A 24,139-nucleotide genomic window follows, 5' to 3' on the forward strand; every position below is an offset into this window, starting at 1 on the left:
ACTGAAGTGGGTTGCTACTTCCTTCTCCAGGGGATCTTCCCAACCCGGGGATCGAATCCAGGTCTCCTGCATTGCAGGCAGACTCTTCACCGTCTGAGCCACCAGGGAAGTCCTTTCCACTGGAGACCTTGACAAAACAAAATTTCAAAGACCTACTTCTTTTAGGTTGACTGAATTGTTGGTTACAATTGTTTTTAATATATGCAGTCTTCATACTATTCTAAATATGACATGCATGAGGACTGTCATGACTAGTAACTGGTTCAGTATTCAGTGTTTTTGTCAAGATACCTATTTGGTTTTTACTTAAATTCTTACCTTAGGCAGACATGACAACTGTTAAATGCCAGAGATCTCGTTTTTAATCATTAATTTGTTAATTCTGAATATTAACTTGATAAGAAAAAAAATGTAAAGCTGGCACATCATCTACTAGTTATTTATCACCAAAAACCAAAACTCTAAACAAGCAAAATACTGCATTAAACTTAGTACAAATTTGCTTCTAACTCCAAACTTTCAGTTATAATTTCTAAGTATTTCTCCAACACAGACTTTAATTTAAAAAAAAATAAAGGGTATCTATTAAGTTTTAAGTCACAGATGTTACTTAAAAAAAATAGATTGGTAATGTCCCTGAAAATTCTGATTTAAATGAGATATTAAGGACAAATAGCATTTTAACATTAGGAAAAAGAAGGTCAAAATGTGAGACTCTTAAGGTTTACTTTTTGGTAATTTGTACTGTACCTTCTTTGAAGTCAGAAATATAAAATTGGTCTTTTCATTAACTCCATGACCTAAATTCAAAATCTTCAACACAAATACAGGGCATATTATATTTCAGATTATCAGAATGATTCTCACAGCACTGAATACAAGTTCTTGCATAGTACTTCAATAATACACATTTGAGATATATAAAAAGTAAATTAATGATCAATTTAAGAAAACTCTGCTATAACACTGTAAAACCCTTGAATACTGGAACTGTCATATTATATATTAGAAAAAATATTAGATAAAACATGACCATGGATAGCTCAGGAAAATATTCAAGCAATATTTTGCAAGGAATCTTCTTATTTTGAATAAAATGACTCTTCTAAAAATGGACTTTTATATAAGGAAACATATGGAACTCATCATTTTCTCATTTCTACGTAATTTTTTTCACAGTTTACTTCTCTTTATGTACTTCAATCACGAATGTTCATGAACTTCATGGGGAAGACAAATTTTTCTGGAAGCAGTTTGCAGAGCTGAGATAAAAAATAAGGGGAGTTTGTTTTTACTGTAAATTATTTGATACCTCTTTGAGTATTCTTATAGTGGCTATGGTATTAAGAAGTGGAAATTCCAGTCCTTATTCTGTCATTTATTTTAACTTATTTAATAAAGACAAAGGTTATCTGCCCTACTGTCCAATAAGACTAGTTATGAGACTGTGTAAGTTCTTGCAAGTTTATAAAATGCTGTGACAAAAGTATACAAATCTGTACTTCTCAAGGGGGAAACAAACTGCTACGGTAGGGAATATAAAATCCTGCCACAACATACTATAGAAAATAAAAAGAGCTTAACCACTATAACAAGCATTAATTTGCTATGTTTAGAACAATTTCAGTAAGTTCAACACATTTACAAAGAAAACTGAATGGTCTTTTCCAAAGCTAAATTATGAAAATAGGTGTTCATACCTATCTGCCTATAAAAGATCAAATTAAAGTATATCATTTAAAAAATAATGTACTTTGATGCAGCAGTTCTGAGAAAATATCTTGAAGAAATAATCTAAGATGTTTAAGGATATGGCATTATGTACAATAAAGTAAAAGCTGGAAAAGTCCTAAGTGCCCCAAATGAGGAGACAATACACTGTGAGTCATCTACAAATGGAGGGGCTTTAAAAATGGTGTATTAACCTATTACCATACACCAAAAGACAAAGCAATATGCATTATATAATCCCATTTTAAAATGTCTGGGGATCATTTGTAAATGACAGGCTTTCTATCATCCTACCTCTTTGTCTTTTTATTTTGAATGTCTAGCTTTTCGACAGTATGTCATATGTGATTTTTTACAGGATTAAAAAAGACCAAATCCACTCATACTCTATACAGAAGTATTTCCCAGGTTAAGTGAAGGCTAACATGATTATTCTGCAAATATTCCACATATTATATAATTTTTAATAATTTTACTGTCATCATGTATTAACCAAAATCCTCTACTTCAAGCCAGAGACTTCTATTTCATAACCAGATCTCTAATTGGATTTTTATCGACTTATGCACTTTGAAATGATAATGTATTTTCCTGTAGAAACAGTGGAAGATAGGCAACTACCAAACTTATTTAACCCATGTTATAGATAACAGAAGGAATATCTGCAATTAAAAAAAAAAAAAAAAATCACAATACTGTTCACTCAATAAAAGCATGAAATGAACATGTTGAATGCTGGAAAAGCAGATCAAATTAGATCAGGAGAATAAACATTCAGATGAAAACTGAAAATTATGGAGGGACGTTCTGAAAACTTTCATTGGCCTTCGAGGTTGACAGAAATGCTTCATGTCTCTAATTTCACTTCAGAATCTATGGTAGTCCTTCTCTGATATTAGAGTATCGTTATACAATCACTCATGATAAGGAGAAACTTTTTAGTCCCCAAATGAAATAAAGAGAACATTTCCAGCAATAAATAGGCAGGAACTAGGGAGAAAAGGGATACGGAAGATTTTTGTATATGTGTGACAAAAGGAGTCAAGAACACTTTGGTACCAAAGGTGATTTAAAACAATTTTAAGTGAGAATGGCTGTGAAGAGAGGAAGAGGCAATATAGAGCCATTTCTTCATATAAATATTTTCAGAATTTTCAACTGTGCAATGCCTGAGAGCTGCAAATTCTCCTTTCTACTCTATGTTAATATAATTGATGCAAAATGCAGGACAATTTTAAAAAGTTAACAACTGCTTTTAGTAAGACTATTTTATTTAAAAAATTTTCAAAATATAAAAATAATAAACATTATGGGTATTAACAAACAAAACAACATAATTCAACTATAAATAATAAAAATGTTGACAACCCCACATAAACACATAATACTATAAACATTCTAGGCATACAAGAGTAGTTTTCTAGTTCAAGTTTTACCATTTTCAAGTTTTATCACTTTAAAAATAAACAAAAAAGCTGCTACAGCTTAACCAATTACTTTCGCTCCACTCAAAGAGCAGGGAATTTTCCCCCCATGCCAACACACATTCATGAAATGGGATACTTATGGGCACAGGTATTAAAAATTGGAATAATCCAGTCTCCAGACAAGAAAGAATTCCTTTGGTGCTTTTAGGTTCAACAATCCACAGAAATTGAGTTCAACTAAACCACTATTAAAGGAAATCTTGTGCCAGACATGTTCTGAAGTAATATTACACCCAAAACAGGTTCAGGATTCTGAGAATCAAAAGTAAACATCTATGAATGCTTTGCTGATACTTAAAAACTGTATCCTAAGAACATTCACTAAGATGCTGGAATGAAGTCTTGCAGATGCAGAAAATCTGCACATCAACACAAAACTTGTACAATGTAAATAATACATCTCTTTACAACTCATCAAATGTTCTATAAATATTTAAGAATTACCCTGCCTCCTGATGAGTAAAAGACAGATGGGAATTGAATGCAGAAGAGGATTACACCATTTTTTAGGATTAGAAAAGTTTTCCATTTGCAACTGGGAAAACTGAGCCATGCTCAACGTATCATTTTTTTTTTTTTTTAGTCTAGTCATATTAACCATTCCTCTTATCAAAAGAGCTGCTGACAAATTGAAGAAAATGTTTACTTTCTGGGAAGTTGGACACCAATTAGTATGTCATTCTGCATCATTCTCTTTAAATTACAGGGTGTTTCTAATTGGCTGGGCTCTTTACCTGGCTCATCACAGACCACTTTTATAATTATGCTGCTAGATTAGATTAAGTTATAAGCAATCATAGATTTAAGCTCAGCAAAGTCTGGATAACAGGTTGAAAAATGATATTGAAAGGTTTTGTAGCACCAATGACTTTTTCCTAAGACACTTGAGGGGCTGCATCGCTTTAAAGTTATTATTTCTCTTGTAAACAAGACCAAAAATATTCAATTGATCTGTACTTTGAGCACAAATATTTATAAACTCTATTTGAAAAAAAAAAAACACACATATAGCATGACTAGGGCAGCTAATAGTGTAAAATCTAAGTATATTGAAAAATATAAAGATATATAAAAGGCTTTCATAATGCAATCGTGCAGAGGTAAACTGCTTCATTCAATTACACAAAAGTGATTCTGTACAGTTATCTACATATAGCTCCATGAGAATCCTCTTCAGGAAAATGAAATAATGAAAATCCTCATCTTTAATTAATAAACATATGGGAAATTATTAAAATATGTACCTGACCTACCAGATCTCAAAGCAATTTTTCAAAAAGTGCAATGATTTTAACGAGAATTAAATCATCTCAACTTCTGATTCCCAATGGCATGTTCAATTTCATTTTGCTTTATTTTGTTTTTAATTTAAAAACAAGGGGGTGAAAAAAAAGGAAGATGACAAAATAAGAGAGAGTAGTGGTATGTGATCCACAGCTATTAACCAACCCAAAGCTGATAACAGCCAAGTACGGTCTCTTCAGAGAATTATCTTTGGGTTTTCAGCCCAGCACGTTAGAGCTATTCTAACTATTACACAGAGAGAGAAGCTCTCCTTACAAAGAAAAAATACTGAACTAATCTGGGAAAATATCTGCAAACTCTCAGTGGCCACACGTTAGTTTACAATGTGAACTAATACAAAAGTCTAATTTTAAAATGCCTTGTAGGCTACAAGGTCATACATAAGAAAAATTTCCAAAATACTTACTGTTCCTTTAAACCAAGCCTACATTAACCATGCTGTTTTCAATTAATATGAATCAAAATAGATAATTTACATTATGTCTGACATATTCATTCTTTTTTCCTGGCGACAAATGCAATGCATACTCAAGAAAAAGTGCTTGCAGAACAGTTAACTTTGCACAAAAAGGTGAAAATGTGAGCATGGCTGAATGGAACTAAAAACAAAAGGAAAACAAGGGTGAAGAGAATCAAATATAATTTGGACTCTTAATGAAAACTTGTGATCAAGTGTTAACTTCTAAAATGTTAATGAGAATCCAAGAAGGAATACTAAGAAATTAATGTTCTGAAAACTTTATGGTGCTCATTATAAAGAGGGTATTTTGGGTGAAAATTTAGAATAAAATTTAACTTCACTCTTTATAAATAATTCTACACCATATTGCTTATAAATAAAGAACACGGACATACACCTCTTAAGGCAAGAAATCTACAGTCTTTAACAGTGTTAGACACACACTATTTCCCCTTGCTTTTAAGATTGTCTTTGATGTCTTCGTTGCAAGTGAAGAAAACAAGGAAACACTGTGTAAATTAGACGTTCATTAGATATTTCTCAGTATTTATAATTCACAGATCATCCCATATTACTTGAAAAGCAAATTATTCTCCTTGTTGATTTTGAAGAGTTAAGAATTTTTTAAAAATTATTTGGGTAAGTGGCCTTGGCGTAGACTTCAATAAATATATTTAGAAGAAACAGGCAAGTTATTACCATGTGAAAAAAATATTTTAACCATTTGTTCAAAATTATTGTAAGTAACCACCCTAACTCCAGAAATGTATCCTAAAGCCCAGAAAAAGTAAAGCCAAACCACGGTTTAACTTTTTAATCATTTTCATCATTCTAGATTGTTCATGCTGATGAACATAGTATCATGGCTTTATAGATTTCCTAGATACAATTTCAACTTGGCTGAGCCTGAAAACTCATCTCATGTTAGGAAAACCAAGAGGATTTGTTTTTCCTTCTTAGAGTGTTTAAAAACAAACAGCTATAAAGGGGAGAAAACATTTAAGTATAAGATCAGACAAAGCACACACTCAGATTTACTTCTGGACTCAGATGTACCCTAAAATTGAACTGGAAAAATAAAAATGCTAATTATGGTACATGTAAACATCTATTCAAACTGATAAAGGGCAAACATAAAGTGATAGTGTCATATTATTGTAACAGTCGTCTCCAGACAGGAACAGGTCTTGCTGTTGTAGTCACAAAGCTAAATTCAGGCAATGATGATCTCCCTCTGCTGGAAAAAGAGAAGACTATTAAAAAAAACTTTGAAAACAGTAAATAAATCTAAAACTTGAATCATACCATACAATGACCTTAACTTTTTAAAAACATTACATCTGAGAAAAGAATCAAAATGAAAGTTGCAGACAAATTTTACAAAGATCAACCATGGTTTAAAATGATTTTAACAAAACCTCTCTGCAACACGCTTCATTAAGCTGCACAGATAACAGCTCGGCAACACGGTTATGATCCAAATTTTTCATTAGGAAATGTCATCATGGACCATATAGTAAATTTTTATCAGTGTGGGTTGGAAAAGTAACAATTTTAAGAAATCATTAACAAATTTCAAGATATTGATAAAAAAATAAAAGCAAGAACAATTGTCTTAAGTTTCCCAAGGACTACAAAATAATCGTGAGCTATATATGTAATTTCCTTAAACTCCATGGGATAACCATTTCATTCTTCAATCACACTGTATGACATAAAATACTATACTAAGCATAATGATAAACAACAAAAGTAAATAAAAAGGAACATATCAAAATGAGACAGTGTTTGGTATACAAAAGAAGACTAACTTGGATGATGAGATAAGAGGATGGATGAAATAAAGTAATAGGGAGGGAAGGGTTAGAAAAGAAACGTAAATTGGTACAAAAAAGTAAAAAATGCTTCAATTATACTAATCTAATAAGTACATAATACTGATAAAATGCAAGAACCAAATTAGGAATTTCTCTACTGAATAAGTATAACGTTTTCATTAGAAATTACTAATGCATGTCAATCAAATTCACCAAGGTTTCTTTCTTTCTTGGGTCTTTTAGATAGCTATTCTGGATATCAGATCTGTCAGATTATCTGTCAGATAATCTGCTGTCATCTGATAGGTATACAATAATCAGAGAGCAAAAAAATCTATTCTTCTCTAAAAGCCTGTATGCTGTATACATACCTTAGAGCAACTAGCCTGTTCAAAAGTTAATAAGATGGTTTCTGAAAATATGGGAAAAGGAAATTTTTTCTTTCTGCCTTACAAATATTGTATGTTCATGATTTATCCCTAGATTAAATTTCTACTTTTAATCATATAGGGTTTCAGAAGAATGGGAATAGCACTGTAAAGGACCAAAAATAAGCTAACAAGCTTACTGAACTAAGCTAACAAGCCAAAACTTTTACACAGGACATTTTTGTTTTAAAATGCTAAGATTTTTTTTGTAAGGGAAGAAAAAAAAAAATCTTACAAATGTTTACATAAATTCTAGGACTAAAACTATTTTTCTATAATTAGTTTACACTACAGGTAAGGAAAAAAGAAAGAAAATATAAATTGATAGTTTGTATGATACTCTAAAATAGCCATTGATATTTCAACATACTAGATGAGCAAATGTTTGCTTTCTTTTCATAACCTTTAGAACCAGTGAGTATTGTTCCAAGTAAGACTGAAAATACAGTCCCCATAAAACAGTTCTAGTAAGAAGAAATTTCCTCCAATTAAACCATACTTTTCACAGGTAGTCAGCTAAAACAGTGAAGTCTTATCTTAATAGTAAACTATCGTTTGATACATTTGATCATATCACAAAATAAAACAAGAGCTATGGAATACTATCCCATTCATGCAACACGATTTCATTAAATGCTGAATACTGGTTAACTACCAAAATTAATTTTTAAATGTTACAATTATCCAATAACATTTAAAACAACACTGCTATGTAGAGACATAAGATACTGAATGAAATATGTAAAATGACAACTCCACCATCCCTTGAGGTAATCCTAATCAATCTTTTAACAAATGATATATAATTTCCTTCCATTTTTTCCTGAAAAAAGTAGCTGTCTACATCTCAATTCCTTCTTCATTCCCACTTCAGCCCAGATCTATACTACAGCAAAGAACTTCTAAGGAAAACTGCAGAATTAAAAAATGTATTTCAAGTTTTAGGTAAATACTATAATAAAAAAGAGTTCTAAACTCTGAGTTTAGAACTGAAAGGAAGTTGTAAGTACGAAGAAAAAGTGCGAATACAGAAGTTAATCTATACTTTTTAGGTTAAATGTAATTTGTGTAGCAAAAGCAAACATCTGGAACAGTATACAAAACTGTACCAAGACACACTGTATGACTTATCATAACCAAATCTAAGTTGCTTCTACTGATGATAGAAACAGTAACAGCAACAACAGGTAGGGAGAACTGGTATAGATATGTTAAACTGTTTTAGATCAAACACTAATATACTACCAGGGAAACTAAAGATGTGAAAGGAACCTTAAGAGATCATCTGCTGCTGCTGCTAAGTTGCAGCAGTCATGTCTGACTCTGTGCAACCCCATAGACGGCAGCCCACCAAGCTCCCCCGTCCCTGGGATTCTCCAGGCAAGAACACCGGAGTGGGTTGCCATTTCCTTCTCCAATGCCTGAAAGTGAAAAGTGAAAGTGAAGTCGCTCGGTTGTGTCCAACTCTTAGCGACCCCATGGACTACAGCCTACCAGGCTCCTACGTCCATGGGATTTTCCAGGCAAGAGTACTGGAGTGGGGTGCCATTGCCTTCTCCGAAGAGATCATCTAGTCCAACCCTTTTCATTTTACAGACAAGGAAACAACCCTGGATAAGTTAAGAGACTTTTCTAAGGCCAGAGAATTAGTTACAGAGCTTGGGAACAAAAGCTAAATCTCTTAACACTTGTCCAGTACTCTATACTTGCTCATCTTTGAATATAAAAAATTAATGGGATGGACTAGATTAGTGGCTCTTGACATTTCTGTTCTTACACAATGATAGAAACCAAAAGGCTATCTTACTCCTGAAATAGACATTTAATATTCCAAAATGTTAATAGCTTACTAATTGCTATGGAAATTCCGCTAAGACTATGTGTATACTCCTCCATCACTATTTGTAAGAAACCCCACTGGTACAATACTTAACAGAATCAACTGTTTACTAAGATGATCCCAATTGATTGAGAAGACCTTCAAGAAAGATTTCTGGAAAATTGATAAGAATTAACAAGGGAGGTAATTGTCACTCCATTATTGGAGATTTAAATATGCATTCATTCATTAATTCATCCCACAAACAACTGAATGTCCACTATGAGCCAGGTTTTATGATAATCACTAGAGATAAAGATGAATAAGACATGGTCCCCTTCTTAGAGGAGCTTGTAATCTAGTGGGGAAGACAGACATATAAACCAGATAAACTATATTACAACATAAGTACTATAACAGAGATATGAACAAAGTGCTGTATTAAAAGGGATGGTTAAGGTATGAACTGGCTAATGACCAAAGACTAGTAATTTTGTGTAACATCTACTACATTTACTGCAAACACAATCTCATGCCCGATCAATAATTACGAAGGAGGTAGCAACATAGTTTTTAAAAAAGCTGGCACTGAAATCAGAGTGCCTGTATTCAAATCTAGTCCTTCTATTTACTAGCTATCACTTTGGGCAAGTCATTCCATCTCTATTAGCCTAAGTTTCCTTACCTGTAAAATGGATATCTTAAGTTTTAAATGAGAACACATGAAAGTACATGTAGAGTACTAGTATTTTTTTTATAAACATACTCATTAATTTAAAAAATCCAATAGCAATTTAATACTAAATAATATTTACAATTAAAATATTAATGATAATAAAAATATAATTATGAACCTGATAAATGTTGCTAATATTTAATCCCCATACTTTAGGACCCAATCAAAACATTCTTGCGTTCTGATTCATTCAAAGCAACACGGTGTAAAACATTTTAATTTTAGGTTATGACAGAATTTAAGAATAGGGAAAGTGATTAGCTATTTATGAATTTAAATAAACAATATATAATTTCAGTTACATTATAAGGGAATTTTACAATAATTACACAATAGCACACTAAAATTTGCTAATCAAATTATAAAGCCAAAAATCAGTATGGAGATTTAACTGGCCTTTGAAAGATTTTCTTTCTTTATAATACCTGTTTGGTGTAAAGAGAAGAAACGTGAGCCTCTGCCAATTTGGCATCTTTCACGACTACTAAAAAGAAAAGAAAACAAACTTACCTAATGAATCAGAATAGCACATAGTCAACATACAAGAGACTATACATAAAAATATATCACAGCTCTAAGTATAGTAAAGAAGTTCTGAGTAAAGTCACTATTGTGACAAAAGACATCTGACAGTGAAATTTTAAATATAAACATGTGCATCAACTGCAAGCCAAAACGTTCCTATGAAACAGAACTACCGTTGGGAGTATATATACAACTTTAAGTGGAGGAAGAAAAGAAAAAGAGGAACAGCATCCATGAGCTACTCCACTGGCAAAAGACTATGGTGGTGAAATTACAGTTTGTGACTGTGAGGACCCCAGCATGGGAAGAAAGTTTTTTTGTGTGTGATTTTCAATATAATCACTGTAATCTCAGAAGGGGCAGAAATACTTGCAACCAAAAGGATAAATTTTAAAAGATAAATATGTAGTCTCCCACCCTCCATTCTACAAAGAACGCATTTATTTCCTAGAAACTGCTATATCAACTTTCAATGATCATGTTGTCAGAGAACATGAGAGAAGTCCACTTAAAAATCACAATATTGTTGCAAATGTCAAAGATTTTTTTTATAGAAGTATAGGAAATGCACACTTAAAATATCAGACTGGAACACTTACCAAACAGTGCTTTCCTAAAGTAGTATCTATAGTACATTTCTTTATTCATACATCTTCAAATGGTCAAGTTTTCTTTCATACATCCAAAATGTAATGTGATGTTTTCTTATTCACCAAATGTTATCTCTACTTGAAGTCTGGTTCCAAACTAATCAGCCTGCTTTTAAATTTTAAGACATCTGTTGAAAGTTTATAGGATCAAACCAAACTGAAGTGGTATAAATTTTAAACAATGGATTGTACATTATTGTAAAGGTACCAGTAACCATTATTAAGAATAAGTTAGTGATTATAGCTCCTTTTGTGATAACTGGGGAGAAGGGTAGATCACCATCTGGAATGGTCTATTTATTTTAATTCTTTTTCTTTTCTTTCTTTTTTTTTCTTTTTTCTTTTTTTAAATCAAGGAACATTGTCTTTTTTTTTTGTCATTGCTTTTTTCTTTTCTTTTCTTTTCAAGAGACCATTCCACTTTATTTTTTAACATCTGAATGCATAAGGACTCAAATGCAAAGCAGTCATACACCGTTATCATTAAAACCCATATGGTAAAATACATACACAAGTCCAACAAAAGGCTAATACATAGTAAAGCCTAAGCATACTACTATGTAATATTATGAATACATAACTTGGAGACTTTAGTTAGAGTACTATGTTATCTATTCATTTTTTGAAAACATTCATTAAGATTTTAAATGCAAATTCATTCCTTATTTGGAGTAAAACAAAATTCTCTAAGTTATAACAAGTATTGGTCATTAAGTCTTCAGACCTATTCATTAAATTACAAAGAACCCAAATAATTCTGTAATGTTCAGTAAGTATGTAATAAAAACATTGCATATGTTTCTAGTGTGATGTCTTTACCAATTGTTTACTGAAATAAAACGCAAACATCAATCTTTCAAAATACAGGATTCAGAAGGTAGTTTTCTTCTCTTTTGTCTATTTGTGAAATCCATCTTCATTACATTTTACCAAAAATTGTTTTTACAAATATGTAAAAGTACATTAGATAATACTAATGAAACACAGGTAGAGTTCTATCATATGCAGATCAATGATCAGTCAAATCATCTTCTCCAAGAACGAGATTCATTGTCCTCTTCTTCTTCATCATCATCTTGAAGTAATGAATCATCCACCAAAGACTCTTCCTGAAACTTTAGGTTAAAATGCATTTAGGAATTTACCCAAAAAAAAAAAGAAAAGAAAAAAGGTGACACTTTTAAATACTGATTACTCTCAACAGAGTCGAATACAAAAGGTATTTCTATAGTTAGACCATTCAAGAAACAAAAGCAACCTTTATCCACTCAAAGGTTTCTCAATACTATCTATTCTACTGCTTACATCACAGACACTAAAAAAAAAATCAAAGTTGTAAGCCTTTGTACATGCCATTTCTCCTGCCTCTCTTCATCAAATTATGCCATCTTCTATACCTACAAAACATTGCTGCACACCTTTTTTTTTTTTTTTTAAGAAAACATCAGTAATTCTTCTCTGACACTAAATCAACCAATAACTTGAATAAAGTTTATCAATACTTATATTTCTTTTCTGCTGTATGTAACAAACATTTTCTTTTACAGCATTCTTTTCTTTTCCCCATTCCCTTCATAAAAGCTTCTCAGACTACTTTTCAAACTTTTCAAAATACCTAATACCAGGAGCTCTCCTGCTTTTCTCCCCATTCAATTCAAACTCATGGAAGGACAAAGGTATAATCTAAAATATAAAATGACAAATCATGTATATGAGTTTCAAAATACACATTTTATTCTTGCATTTGACTATGGACATGTATAACAGCCTCAAATGCTCTCCAAACAAAATGAAGTGCCATAATGAAAACCTAATCAAGGTAAAACATGGAACCATTTAGTTTTCCCACCTTACCTTTATTCCTTAACTTCCTCAATTTTTTTTCCTACAGCTTATTTCATGATTAAACAAAACAGAGTTGCTTATTTTAGATTTTTGGTTTCAAAGGGCTCTCCCACTTCAGTGGTCTTTATGCTCCCCCCTCTCAGCCATAAGACTAACTGCTGTTATGCAAGAAAAAATATACTATTCCACACCTATATCTCTGCCAATTATAATGCCTCTCTAACTATTACCAGTCCAAGTTCTTGGTTATGAAAAGCTTTTTTTTTATCACTTGGGGTTCAGCTACACTGCTACCACCTCCTTCAAGATTCTTCTGGAAAGAAACAATCATTCCTTCCTCTGCGTACCCACAGCATATTGTTCAAATCTTTATTCACCATATCAATCTGCCTTTTATTATAATTAGTTTCTTGTGTCTATCACCACCTTCTTTTCCAGATTGTATTGCTCCTTGATGATAGGGACCGTGTCTTATTCATTTTTCTGCCTATTGCAGTATCTACCATATAGCAGGCATTCATTCTAATGAACTAAAATGATATGAATTAAAACCCGAAATGTCAATAAAGTAATTAAGTAAATATATACTCTAAAACTTAAAATATCACAAGACTTCCTGTGGATAAAAATCTAATGAGCAATTATTGTCTTCTAAGAATAAATGAAAACTGAGTATATATATGATTTTCAGATATTCTTTTTGGATTAGAAATCCACAGTTATCGTTAATACATAAAATTTAATCATCTGCATTTTATCTGCTATCCCCTGCCTGGAAAGTAGCTCAGGAATAAAAGCTTTATGTTAAAATCACAGCCATAGATCATATTTTATATAAAAATAAACATTTAAGGGTAAAAGCAAATGAAAAAAAAAAAAAAACATACTTCCTCTTCATCAGGTTCAACTTCTTCTGTTTCGACAGCTGAAATATTAGTTATTGGCTTATTCCATGCCAGCTTTAGATCCTGCCCTTTGAAACGAGCTCCATGAACTGCAGCCTAAAACAACGAAAAACATTGGAATACAGAACATTAATAATTTATGAAGAAAACAATGAAATGTTATAGTACCTAATATTAAATACAAGTGAAGACAGTTGTCTATTTTTGCTTTGTGGTTTATTTCTCTATTTACTATTTATTATTGCAGTTTATAATTTACTTTATATTGTTATTTATTTCTAAAGTCAGCCTAGTGATTTGAGTAGAGCTATTTCACTACTGGCCAATATGTGACTAGAAGAACTATGTCTCCAAGTCTACAGTAAAATGATAACTGCTACTCAGGGCAATAACTGCAAAGCACTTCAAGATTCTGGTTTTGTATTTTAATTCTTATTAATTCACAAATGACTCATACAGTAACTAGAAACTAGAAACCTCTAATAAATTTAAGGATAATTTTGCATGTGTATTTATACTTAAATTACATCAAATAATCACAAATACCATAAAATGCCTGATCCATCACTAATACAAAATACAAATGTCTCAATGAAGAAAAAAAACTGAGCTTTTCTATTGAAAACTAAAGAACTTCCCTACAAAGCTTTCAGAGTTGCATATAATGAAAACTGAGTAAACAGTCAAGCCTAAATACTTGCTACATTAAATGGCTGGTTCAGAAAGAGTGCTTTCAAATTAAAGTAATGTGAACTAATATAAATCAACATTAGCAACAAACCAAAATAACTGTCACCAAAGATTTACAGCAAAACCTCAAAGTACAGCATAATGTGAAATGTAGAAACAATTACATGTTTAATGACATCTGACCACGAGTAGTATGATATAAAGTCCCCAGGTAAAACTTTTAAATCTACACATATAAATCTATGGTTACTTTAAAAGATTTCATGCCTATTAAAATGTAGCTCAGAAATTTTTAGTCCATGACCCCATCATGTCATATAACTAAAGAAATTTTAAGTATTTATATATAATATTTAAGTCCAGAAACAAATTAAGTTTTTGAGGCTGTAAATATTACATAAAAGCACATTCCTGCAAGGAATTCCAACTATCTCACACAAAATGTCTACTCATAAAATTCATGTTTTCATCCAGCTAAAGAAAATGTTAGTGATGTTAGTGATGTCATCTATAGTAAGTTCTTCAAAAATTTCTTATGATCTAATTTTGCACATCTCTATATTCAATACGTACTTCAAATGCACAAGGTGAATCTACAACTCTCTAAAGTTTTAGTTTTAAAATTATTTACTGGGTGCTGTCATCCAGGCTTTGTTGTTCAATTTACCCGTTATGCGTATGCGTTGGTCTCAGTTGTGTCTGACTCTGTGAGACCCCATGGACTGCAGCCCTCCAAGCTCCTCTGTCGATGGGATTCCCCAGGCAAGAATACCGGAGAGGGTTGCCATTCCCTACTCAAAATTTACACATTATAAGGCAGAGTAAAATTAGCATAAATCTAAGTAGCCTGGGATTTTTGGAATGCTAAGTGAGTTCTGGTTTCAGCTTCAAGGCATCAGTTGCGTGAGCCCCAAACAAAAGTCACCTGACCTTTGAAGCTTTGAAGTCAGGCCATGACTTTTCTCTAGCTATGAATATCCTAGACGGCATTTTCTTTCAATATAAGGCTGTTTCATCTACACTGAAAATTTGTTTACAGTAGCCATCTTCATTAATTATTTTACCAATAACTCACAGCAGCTTCTGTATTGGCACTTGCATTTTTATATTATGGAGATAGATTCTTTCCTTAAACCTCATGAACCAATCCCTGCTAGCTTCAAACTTTTCCTCTGAAGCTTCCTCATCTCTCTCAGCCCTCACAATATTGAAAACAGACAGGGCGTTGCTCTGGATTAGACATGACTGAGCGACTTCACTTTCTTTCTTTATGAGGATACTGTGGCTGGATTGATGTCCTCTCCAGACCACTAAACTTTCTCCACATCAGCGGTAAGGCTGTTTCACTTTCTTTTCATTCTTGTGTTTACTAGAGTAGCACTTTCAATTTCCTTCAAGAACTTTTCCTTTGTGTTCACACCTTGTGAACATAACTGGCACAGGAGGCCTCGTTTTTGTCCTAGCTCAGCTTCTGATATACCTTCCTCACTAAGCCTAATCTTTCTAGCCTTTGACTTAAAGTGAGCAACGTGAGACTCTTCCTTTCACTTGTATGCTTAGAGGCCACTGTAGGGTTATCAACTGGCCTCATTCCAAGGTTATTTTGTCTCAGGGAGCAAGGAGGCCCGAGAAGAGGGAGAGATACAGAATGGCTGCTTGACAGGGCAGTCAGAACACATTTATTGACTGAATCTGCTATTTTATATGGGCACAGTTTATGGTGCTCCCAAACAACCACCATTTGTTCTGTGGTCACCAGAACAAATATAATAATAATAATGAGAAAGTTCGGAATATTGCAGAAATTACCAAAGTGTGATAGAGAGACATACAGTGAGCAAATGCTGTTGGGAAATGGTGGCGACAGATCAGCATAAAGAAGCACTGCCACAAACCTTCAATCTGTCAAACAAACAATAATATCTGCAAACTGCAATAAAGTAGAGCACAGTAAAACAGGGCATACCTGTATATGTGTGTGTGTATAAAAACCACACAGTACAGAATTATATGGGAAATATCAGGAGCCTTCAATTTATTTTCTTTATACGTGTGTATATATGTGCTATACATGTATATGTATATGTGCACATCTGTATATGAATGCATTTTTCCCCCCACCCCCAGCTCTGACCTCTGAAAAAAATTGTTATAATTAACATACTCAGTAGTAATGAGCATGCTTAGTACTCAGACTATGGTCTTTAAATACCTTTCCCAGTAATAAGAACCAGAGCTCCTTAGAGAAATGGCCAGTTCATGGTCTGGAAGAGAAAATGCGTAAGATGAACCTGGAACACCTTTTCATACCAGAAAGAAAGAAAATATCATAACCCATTAGAGTCCTGTCAAAACAACTCACAACAAACCTATATAGTAGCCACTAGCCAAAGCCAGGACACATCAGTAACTGAGAACAATGGATCAATACCCATGAAATGTTTAAATCTATGATATAAATCTATATAAATCTATAATATCAATCAAGCTAAATCAAAATATGCATTTATTATGGATCCCTAAAGGAAGAAAGTAAAATATTTGTAAGAAAATCAGGGAAATGTAAACTCTGACTGGGAATTTAATAATATTTAAGGAATAATAATAATTTTTAGGTATAATAATAGTATTGTTTTATTTTATTTGGCCTCTAATATTGAAAGAGACACACTGAAAGGCTTACAGCTGAAATGGTATGACTGGGAATGGCTCCAAAACAAGGAGGTAGAGTGTTGTAGTGGGTGGAATATAGACAAAAAAAGATTGGCCATAAGTGGATAATTGCTGAAGCTCAATGAGGAATTTGTGGGCGTTCATTTTACAATTTTCTCTAATTTCTATGCTTTGAAGTATAAATGAAAAGTCTGTTTAAGTGCTGAAGCATTTTATTCATAAGCTTGCTCTAGGATTTTGCCTATTTAGTCTTACACAGCATCATTCGAAGTTTGCACCAAATTATAAGTAAGGCGAGCAGGCAAACATATGACAGAAAGGGAAAAAAGAAAAAGGCTTGAAGGAAGAAAAAAAGTATGAAAAGTAGTTATGAGGTAGGCTCTGTATCTTACATAGAAAATGATTCTAGAAACAACATTTGGAAAAGACTGTGTCGGGGTCCAGCCCTGGTGGATCCAGGGAAATTCGAAGGAGAGACGGCTTCGGCAATCAGGATACGATAGCTTTAATTAAATATTAATTAGAGATATAAAGAGTAATAGAATGAGGATAGCTCAGTAGGAAAATTCAGTGGAGAAAAGAGGCTGAATAACTTGGTTTACGTGGAAAGCTAGTAAAATTCCAAGACAAGGAATTTACATCACCTACGTAGGCCACAGGCGTCCTCCCGTTCTCCCGAAGGACAGGAGACACTAAGGCCTCCCCAGTCAGATCTTGGAAGCCCAGGCATAATTAGTAGGCTTGACGAGCCTCCACGTTCTAGATGGGGATTCAGCCAGAAGGTGAGAGAAAGAACGACATGGGGAGACCAGTCTTTTGAGGAACTTATCCCATTTTTTATTTTTCCAGGGTCTGTTTTTATACACTGAGATGTTATACAAAAGTCACGCGGGGTCAGCAGTCCTGACTTTTATTAAAGTCAGGTGTTTCATACAAATGTATACAGAGGTCTTAGGGGTGTTACATCATCTTTTGGCCAGGGGGCCTGCTGACAATTTATGACCCTCTCCTTGTGACAGCGGTCAGTCAACTAGAACACTTATTTCTCCAGGGGTGATTATTTTTAAAACAGACACCACCTTCTGAAGGTACCAGATAAAGTTACATTCCTATAGGGTGGGGATGTAGTGGGTTTTAATTAAGAAAAGAATTTACTTAGCCTAAGGTTCAACGTGATTAATATCAAAGGTTAATACTTATTTCTCTTATATGTTAGTTATATTCATTAATGTGTATAAGGGACAAGAGATATGGAGATATAGCCGTAAACATTGGCTCAACAAATGAAAAACTCTTCACCAATACAATTTCTAATCAGCCCACTATACTATACTAATAGTTTTTTAACTTCTCTAAAGAACCTGTTTTTAGAAGGTTTAAAACATCTCGTGCCTCTCACGGTTGAGAGGCTGTGAACAATCACATGTGGCCGGACAAGCCTGTCAGGTGGGCTAGAGAACCTTCAGAGGAGTTTGTAGGTTGAAACACTCCTATCACGCCCAGGAATTATTTTTAACTGGAGCTCTAAGTTAACTCTTTCTCCGAAAGAGGTGGTGGGGGACAGTCCCGCGTAAAGTCAGAGGTGTAGGTGAGAGCACAAAGTAGTAAAGTAGGCAGACTCTGGTTTTGGGGGTAGATGCTCGAGAATTTCCAGGGGGACTCCTGAGGCTCGATCCCACCTTTGCGTATGTCGAGCCTCCTTCCTCATGACCTTTGCCACGGGCAGAGGTCCTCACGCTGGCTCCCGACATTGGAATAAGCAAGGAGTGTTTGCCTTTTGCCTTGCAAGTTATTTAGATTATATATCTAAACTGAACATACAAAATGCAGCTCTTCACAAACTTACTGACAAGAAAATCCTTTGTTAGAGCTCTTATAAAACCAATGTTCTGCAAAAACACTGTGGGAAAAACGGACCTAAGTCAGAAGAGCTAGAGCTATAATCCCAGTATATCTTTCTTTTTTAGTAATCATAATGGTAAAACTATCTATAAAATAAAGTTAAAGCCAAGTTTATTAATGTTTGTTAATAACCACAGTATATAATGTTTAGGCAGGAGTTACATTAAAGAACCACCAAAACTCAAAACATGTAAAATCTGATTTTCAGAATTTATAGAGAAAGACTTCTATTTCTTTAGCTTTAAGTTCAAGTTACATGGCCACTTTCTCGCAAGCTTCAGACTTAGATTTACTCATTCTCATAGCAGTGTTCATCATATAGCAATACTTAACCATTAAGTAAATCAGTAAGAACACACAGACTGTTAAAAACACGATTTGATTTCTCTTGACTGAATCCACTTATACACTTAGTTCTTGCCACAGATTTACTATTTATTCAGTTAGCCCCATCAGTTTCTGACTTGATGTTGAACTATCCTCTATGAATCCAATTTTGTGCTTCTATCTTCAGGTCTAAAGAATGAGAGTTTTGAAATCATTTCTTCTATCTTGTTTCTATTCAGTTTCATTAACAATCAATTCTCATTCACACACAGACACACACAAATATTAATAATAGCTAACACCAAGATGGAGAAGGCAATGGCACCCCACTCCAGTACTCTTGCCTGGAAAATCCCATGTATGGAGGAGCCTGGAAGGCTGCAGTCCATGGGGTCACTGAGGGTTGGACACGACTGAGCGAATTCACTTTGACTTTTCACTTTCATGCACTGGAGAAGGAAATGGCAACCCCCTCCAATGTTCTTGCCTGGAGAATCCCAGGGACGGGGGAGCCAGGTGGGCTGCCGTCTATGGGGTCACACACAGTCGGACGTGACTGAAGTGACTTAGCAATAGCAATACTAAGATGGTTTGGGCTTCCCAGGTAGTGAACTGGCGTCTCCTGCATTGCAGGCGGATTCTTTACCAACTAAGCTAAAAGAGAAGCTCACAGTGGTAAAGAATCCACCTGCCAATCCAAGAGACATGGGTTCAATCCCTGGGCCTGGAAGATCCCCTGGAGAAGGGAATGGCAACCCACTCCAATATTCTTTTCTGGAGAATCCCATGGACAGAGGAGCCTGGCCGGCTACAATTCATAGGATTGCAAAGAGTCAGACATCACTGAAGCAACTTAGCATGCACGCAAGATGATTTACTATGTTCCAGGCACTGTGTTCTAAGTAAACTTTTTAAGTTTTGAATCCTCACAACTACTGGGAGTTGAGGCATGGGTGTCAAAACCTACCAGTAGAACAAGAGTCTCTTTCATTTTGCTTCATACCTCTTTGAGTTTGGGACTGTCGAGTGTCATCTTTGGGACTGACTCTTATAAAACAGGAACTTAACTATCCTATTCTAAAACCGGATCCTGGTTGCTTACAAAAGTATAGGAACAATTCAGAGTAGGAAAACTAACTTTCTAACCAGTCATAGGAAGAGGTCACTTTTTTCTGTCCTCTTTGGGTACTTATCCACCTTTAGTACATTGAGGGTGGTGACAGACAAACCGGAGAACAGAAAATAAAGCAACAGGATTCATCGTCTAATTAACCAGAGTCAAACATTAACCATCTTAACCTAAAGTTAAAATGATTCTGTTAACTCAACCTAAAGCTAAAATATTTCAGTATCTTTTCTGAGGAAAATTTCTTACTTTTCAGTCATATTTGAATGTCTTTGATTATCTTATTCCTTGTACTTTTACTTTAAAATATTATGCATCTACTGACTTAAGAAAATAGATAATCATCTAATACAATGGTTCAGAAATTATGAACAATGAAGTATTTGGAAATAAACATTAAGGTGGACAAATTTATTTTCCTGGGAAAGCCTATCCTTTGGCTTGAGTTCTATCCATCCACATATTGGTATTAAATTTTTCTTCATTATATATAATGATATCGTGATGAGAGGCCTGGCATGCTGCAGTCTATGGGATCGCAGAGTCGGACACAACTGAGCAACTGAACTGAACTGAATTGAGTGATGGGACAAGTAATTTTTTGTACTTTTTAAGCATTCTTCTTTGAAAAAATTAAATATTGGTAACTCAATGTCAAACACACTAATTTTTAAATTGCTCAACCTAACTCACATCAGATCCAAGTTAACCAAAGTTGTTCTGTCACTTATTCAATCTTCACATAATTTATTGTTAAAATTTCTCTTTACACATTAATCCCTGGTCTTTCAACTGACTGCTATTTGCTTGGAAAATATATACACAGTATAAAAATATATATTAAAAAAGTTTACACCTGAGAGAGAAAAAGCAAAACCTAAGAAGGATGGCATATGTCAACAGATCTTACCTATTAAAAGCAAAACATCTAAAACTTACTTAAGAGGCAGAAAGTTTTTTTTTCCCTCAGTCATGTAAATAAACAGGGAGAAGTAACAATACACATTTTTTAAGCAGTTACTACATTCACAAATTTGGTAAATACTATAACCATCTGAATGTAACTACCATTGTTTAATAACATGACTACTTTCCAGAAAACAAATAGAACATAAAAGATGGTACTCAATCTACCTATTCAACATTACTTTGAAAATTGTCACTGAAGGCATCATTTAAAGGAAGCTCATTCTTAACTTACACTCTATAATACCTCTGAGAGAAAACTAGATCAAAACTCTTTTTCAATATAACACATATACATACAAACTTATTAGAAAGTTTTAAACTTTAATCAATTATGAATTAGCTTTAGTTTTCACAAAAGACCTTTAAATAAAAAGATTTCTTAAAACCTAACAAAACTCTAGGATAAGAAATTCCTATAAAACTATCCACTACCCACCAATCTAATTCTGAAACTCCATTATTCCAGGGCCCAGTTAACACTTCCCTGAGACTTCTCAGACACACAGTCTTTATATGATAGACTACAATGTCCCAAGAACAACTCATACCAGGGAAATCCCCAGCAGTGCACTGCCAGGGGATATTTACTAGACGAGGGTAAATCAATTTAGAAGATTTTCGAAACTTATTTAGACCACAATCATCTCAAAACTTTTGAAAACCATTCTACTCTTCCATTCCCCATTCATATTAGGTTAACTATTTGGAATGCTTAATGCACTTTCCCAAATCAAAAGGGTACATCTATTTCTCTGCAATCATGAACAAAGAACACACAGGGTTAAAAATGTTACTATGAATCCCCTACACCTCGTACTCATTTTTCTTTTTTTAATCTTTTAAATCCAGAAGAAAGACAAGGTTGCACATACTTCTGGTCATGTTTTAGAAAGATAATTCAAGATATACATTTGAAGACAACTACACTGAAAGGTGAGCGCTGAAGAATTGATGCTTTTGAACTGTGGTGCTGGAGAAGACTCTTGAGAGTCCCTTGGACTGCAAGGAGATCCAACCAGTCCATCCTAAAGGAGACCGGTCCTGGGTGTTCATTAAAGGACTGATGCTGAGGCTGAAACTCCAATACTTTGACCACCTCATGCGAAGAGTTGACTCACTGGAAAAGACCCTGATGACGGGAGGGATTGGGGGCAGGAGGAGAAGGGGATGACAGAGGATGAGATGGCTGGATGGGTGAACTCTGGGAGTTGGTGATGGACAGGGAGTCCTGGTGCGCTGCGATTCACGGGGTCACAAAGAGTCGGACACGACTGAGCGACTGAACTGAACTGAACACTGAAAGGACTCTAAAGGCTAGCACTATATATTCATGTCTTGGTAAAAAGCTGTAGAGGCCTAGATGAAGATATCCTGAGCTAGGGACACTGCATGGTTCAGCCAACTGAGTCTAAAAAGCAGCAGATGAGGGATGATTAAGAAGAGTAGCCATCAGGATTATTATTTCTGCTTCTACCTTACACTTCACCACTCCTTCTGCCAAAACAGACTTGTTTTGGGCCAGCTGAGAAAGGGAGAAAGTGAAGGGGCCCTACTGGTGTTAAAAAGAATGGAAGAATTCCTGAAGTCTCAAGACAGTACAACTTGTCATTCAACTTGGTGACTAGCTATTCTAACAATTCCATGTTATATATCAAAACTGCCTAACTGCTTTAGGACATTCTTTGTGGCCATGAATTCCACTTCATATGTCCTATGTCTTGTCAAACTGTAGTTAAGCAAAAAAAAAAAAAAAAAAAAAAAAACCACTTATATTAAAACTTATTATAAAACATTTAAATCTGAATTTCAATAAATTAGATTATTTGTAATACTTACTGCTTCAGCTTCTGCTCGTGTCTTGAATGTAATTACTGCATGAAGTGAAGAGTCATCGATCTGACAATCTTCAATTTCACCATATTGCTTTAAATTAAAAAAAAGTATTTCCTCCAAATAAATATTTTGAAACATCCAAAATGCTAATGGTTTTAAAATATTAAAATGCCAACAAATATAGCCCAGAATACATAACAATTCAGGGTGATAAGAAAAAAAACTATTAGCAATTCATTTTAGTACTTGATATTGTAAGATAAAGGGTAGTCTTATTTTCAAATATTATTTTATAATTCTATACTTTCTAGAATTAGGGAAACTTGACTGAACTATTCTTTATTTTTTAAATTTTTATTGGAGTATAGTTGCTTTACAATGTTGTATTAGTTTCTACTATACAGCAAAGTCAATCAGCTATAAGTATACCTATATCCCATCCCTTCAATTGAACTGTTCTTTAAATAATGGAAACATTGGTCAAAGACTGAGTTTCTTTATTGCCATTTCTCTTATGCTCATTATTCTAATTCCAGAAAATGCTAAACCCTTTCTAAAGCAGATCATTATCCTCAGAATATTCTTTGAGTTTTTTTGATTCCCAATTTAAAGCTGGGGGGCAGGGGAGGAAGAGTCAGAGGATTTAAGTAATTTTTCCAAAGTAACTAAGTTAATTACCAGGATGAGAGTCCAAGTCTTTCAATTCCAAAGTTTATCTGACTGCTGTTTACTCTTACTCTACACTCCTCTAGAACACATTCTTTGAGGACATTTACAAGCTAAGTATATTAAATTATGCTTGCTTTGGGTGTGCTGGATTTTATTTTTTCCATGTATAGGAAGATCTTTCTGCAAAGAGCAGAAAACAGCACCTTTATCACATAAAACTTCAGTCCCTTATATATCATTAC

General features: G+C 33.9%; 1 protein-coding gene across 19 annotated transcripts in view; it reads right to left on the reverse strand.

The window, feature by feature from the left end:
* Positions 1 to 2,981: 2,981 nt before the first annotated feature.
* RBM26 (RNA binding motif protein 26) overlaps positions 2,982 to 24,139 on the reverse strand; it is an 84,477-nt gene continuing 63,319 nt past the window's right edge. For 12 of the 19 annotated variants that reach the window (XM_019971618.2, XM_019971617.2, XM_019971611.2 and 9 more), the window contains 4 exons: positions 23,232 to 23,318; positions 13,691 to 13,804; positions 10,209 to 12,073; positions 2,982 to 6,220 (listed from right to left, as the gene is read on the reverse strand). In XM_019971618.2, coding sequence (XP_019827177.1) covers positions 11,984 to 12,073; positions 13,691 to 13,804; positions 23,232 to 23,318 — 291 coding nt within the window. In that variant the 3' untranslated portion in view covers positions 2,982 to 6,220; positions 10,209 to 11,983. The remainder of the gene's footprint in view (positions 6,221 to 10,208; positions 12,074 to 13,690; positions 13,805 to 23,231; positions 23,319 to 24,139) is intronic. The other 7 variants (XM_070800372.1, XM_019971604.2, XM_070800371.1 and 4 more) reach the window with 7 other exon arrangements.

Source organism: Bos indicus, chromosome 12 (assembly GCF_029378745.1).
Source record: "Bos indicus isolate NIAB-ARS_2022 breed Sahiwal x Tharparkar chromosome 12, NIAB-ARS_B.indTharparkar_mat_pri_1.0, whole genome shotgun sequence".
Classification (NCBI taxonomy): domain Eukaryota; kingdom Metazoa; phylum Chordata; class Mammalia; order Artiodactyla; family Bovidae; genus Bos; species Bos indicus.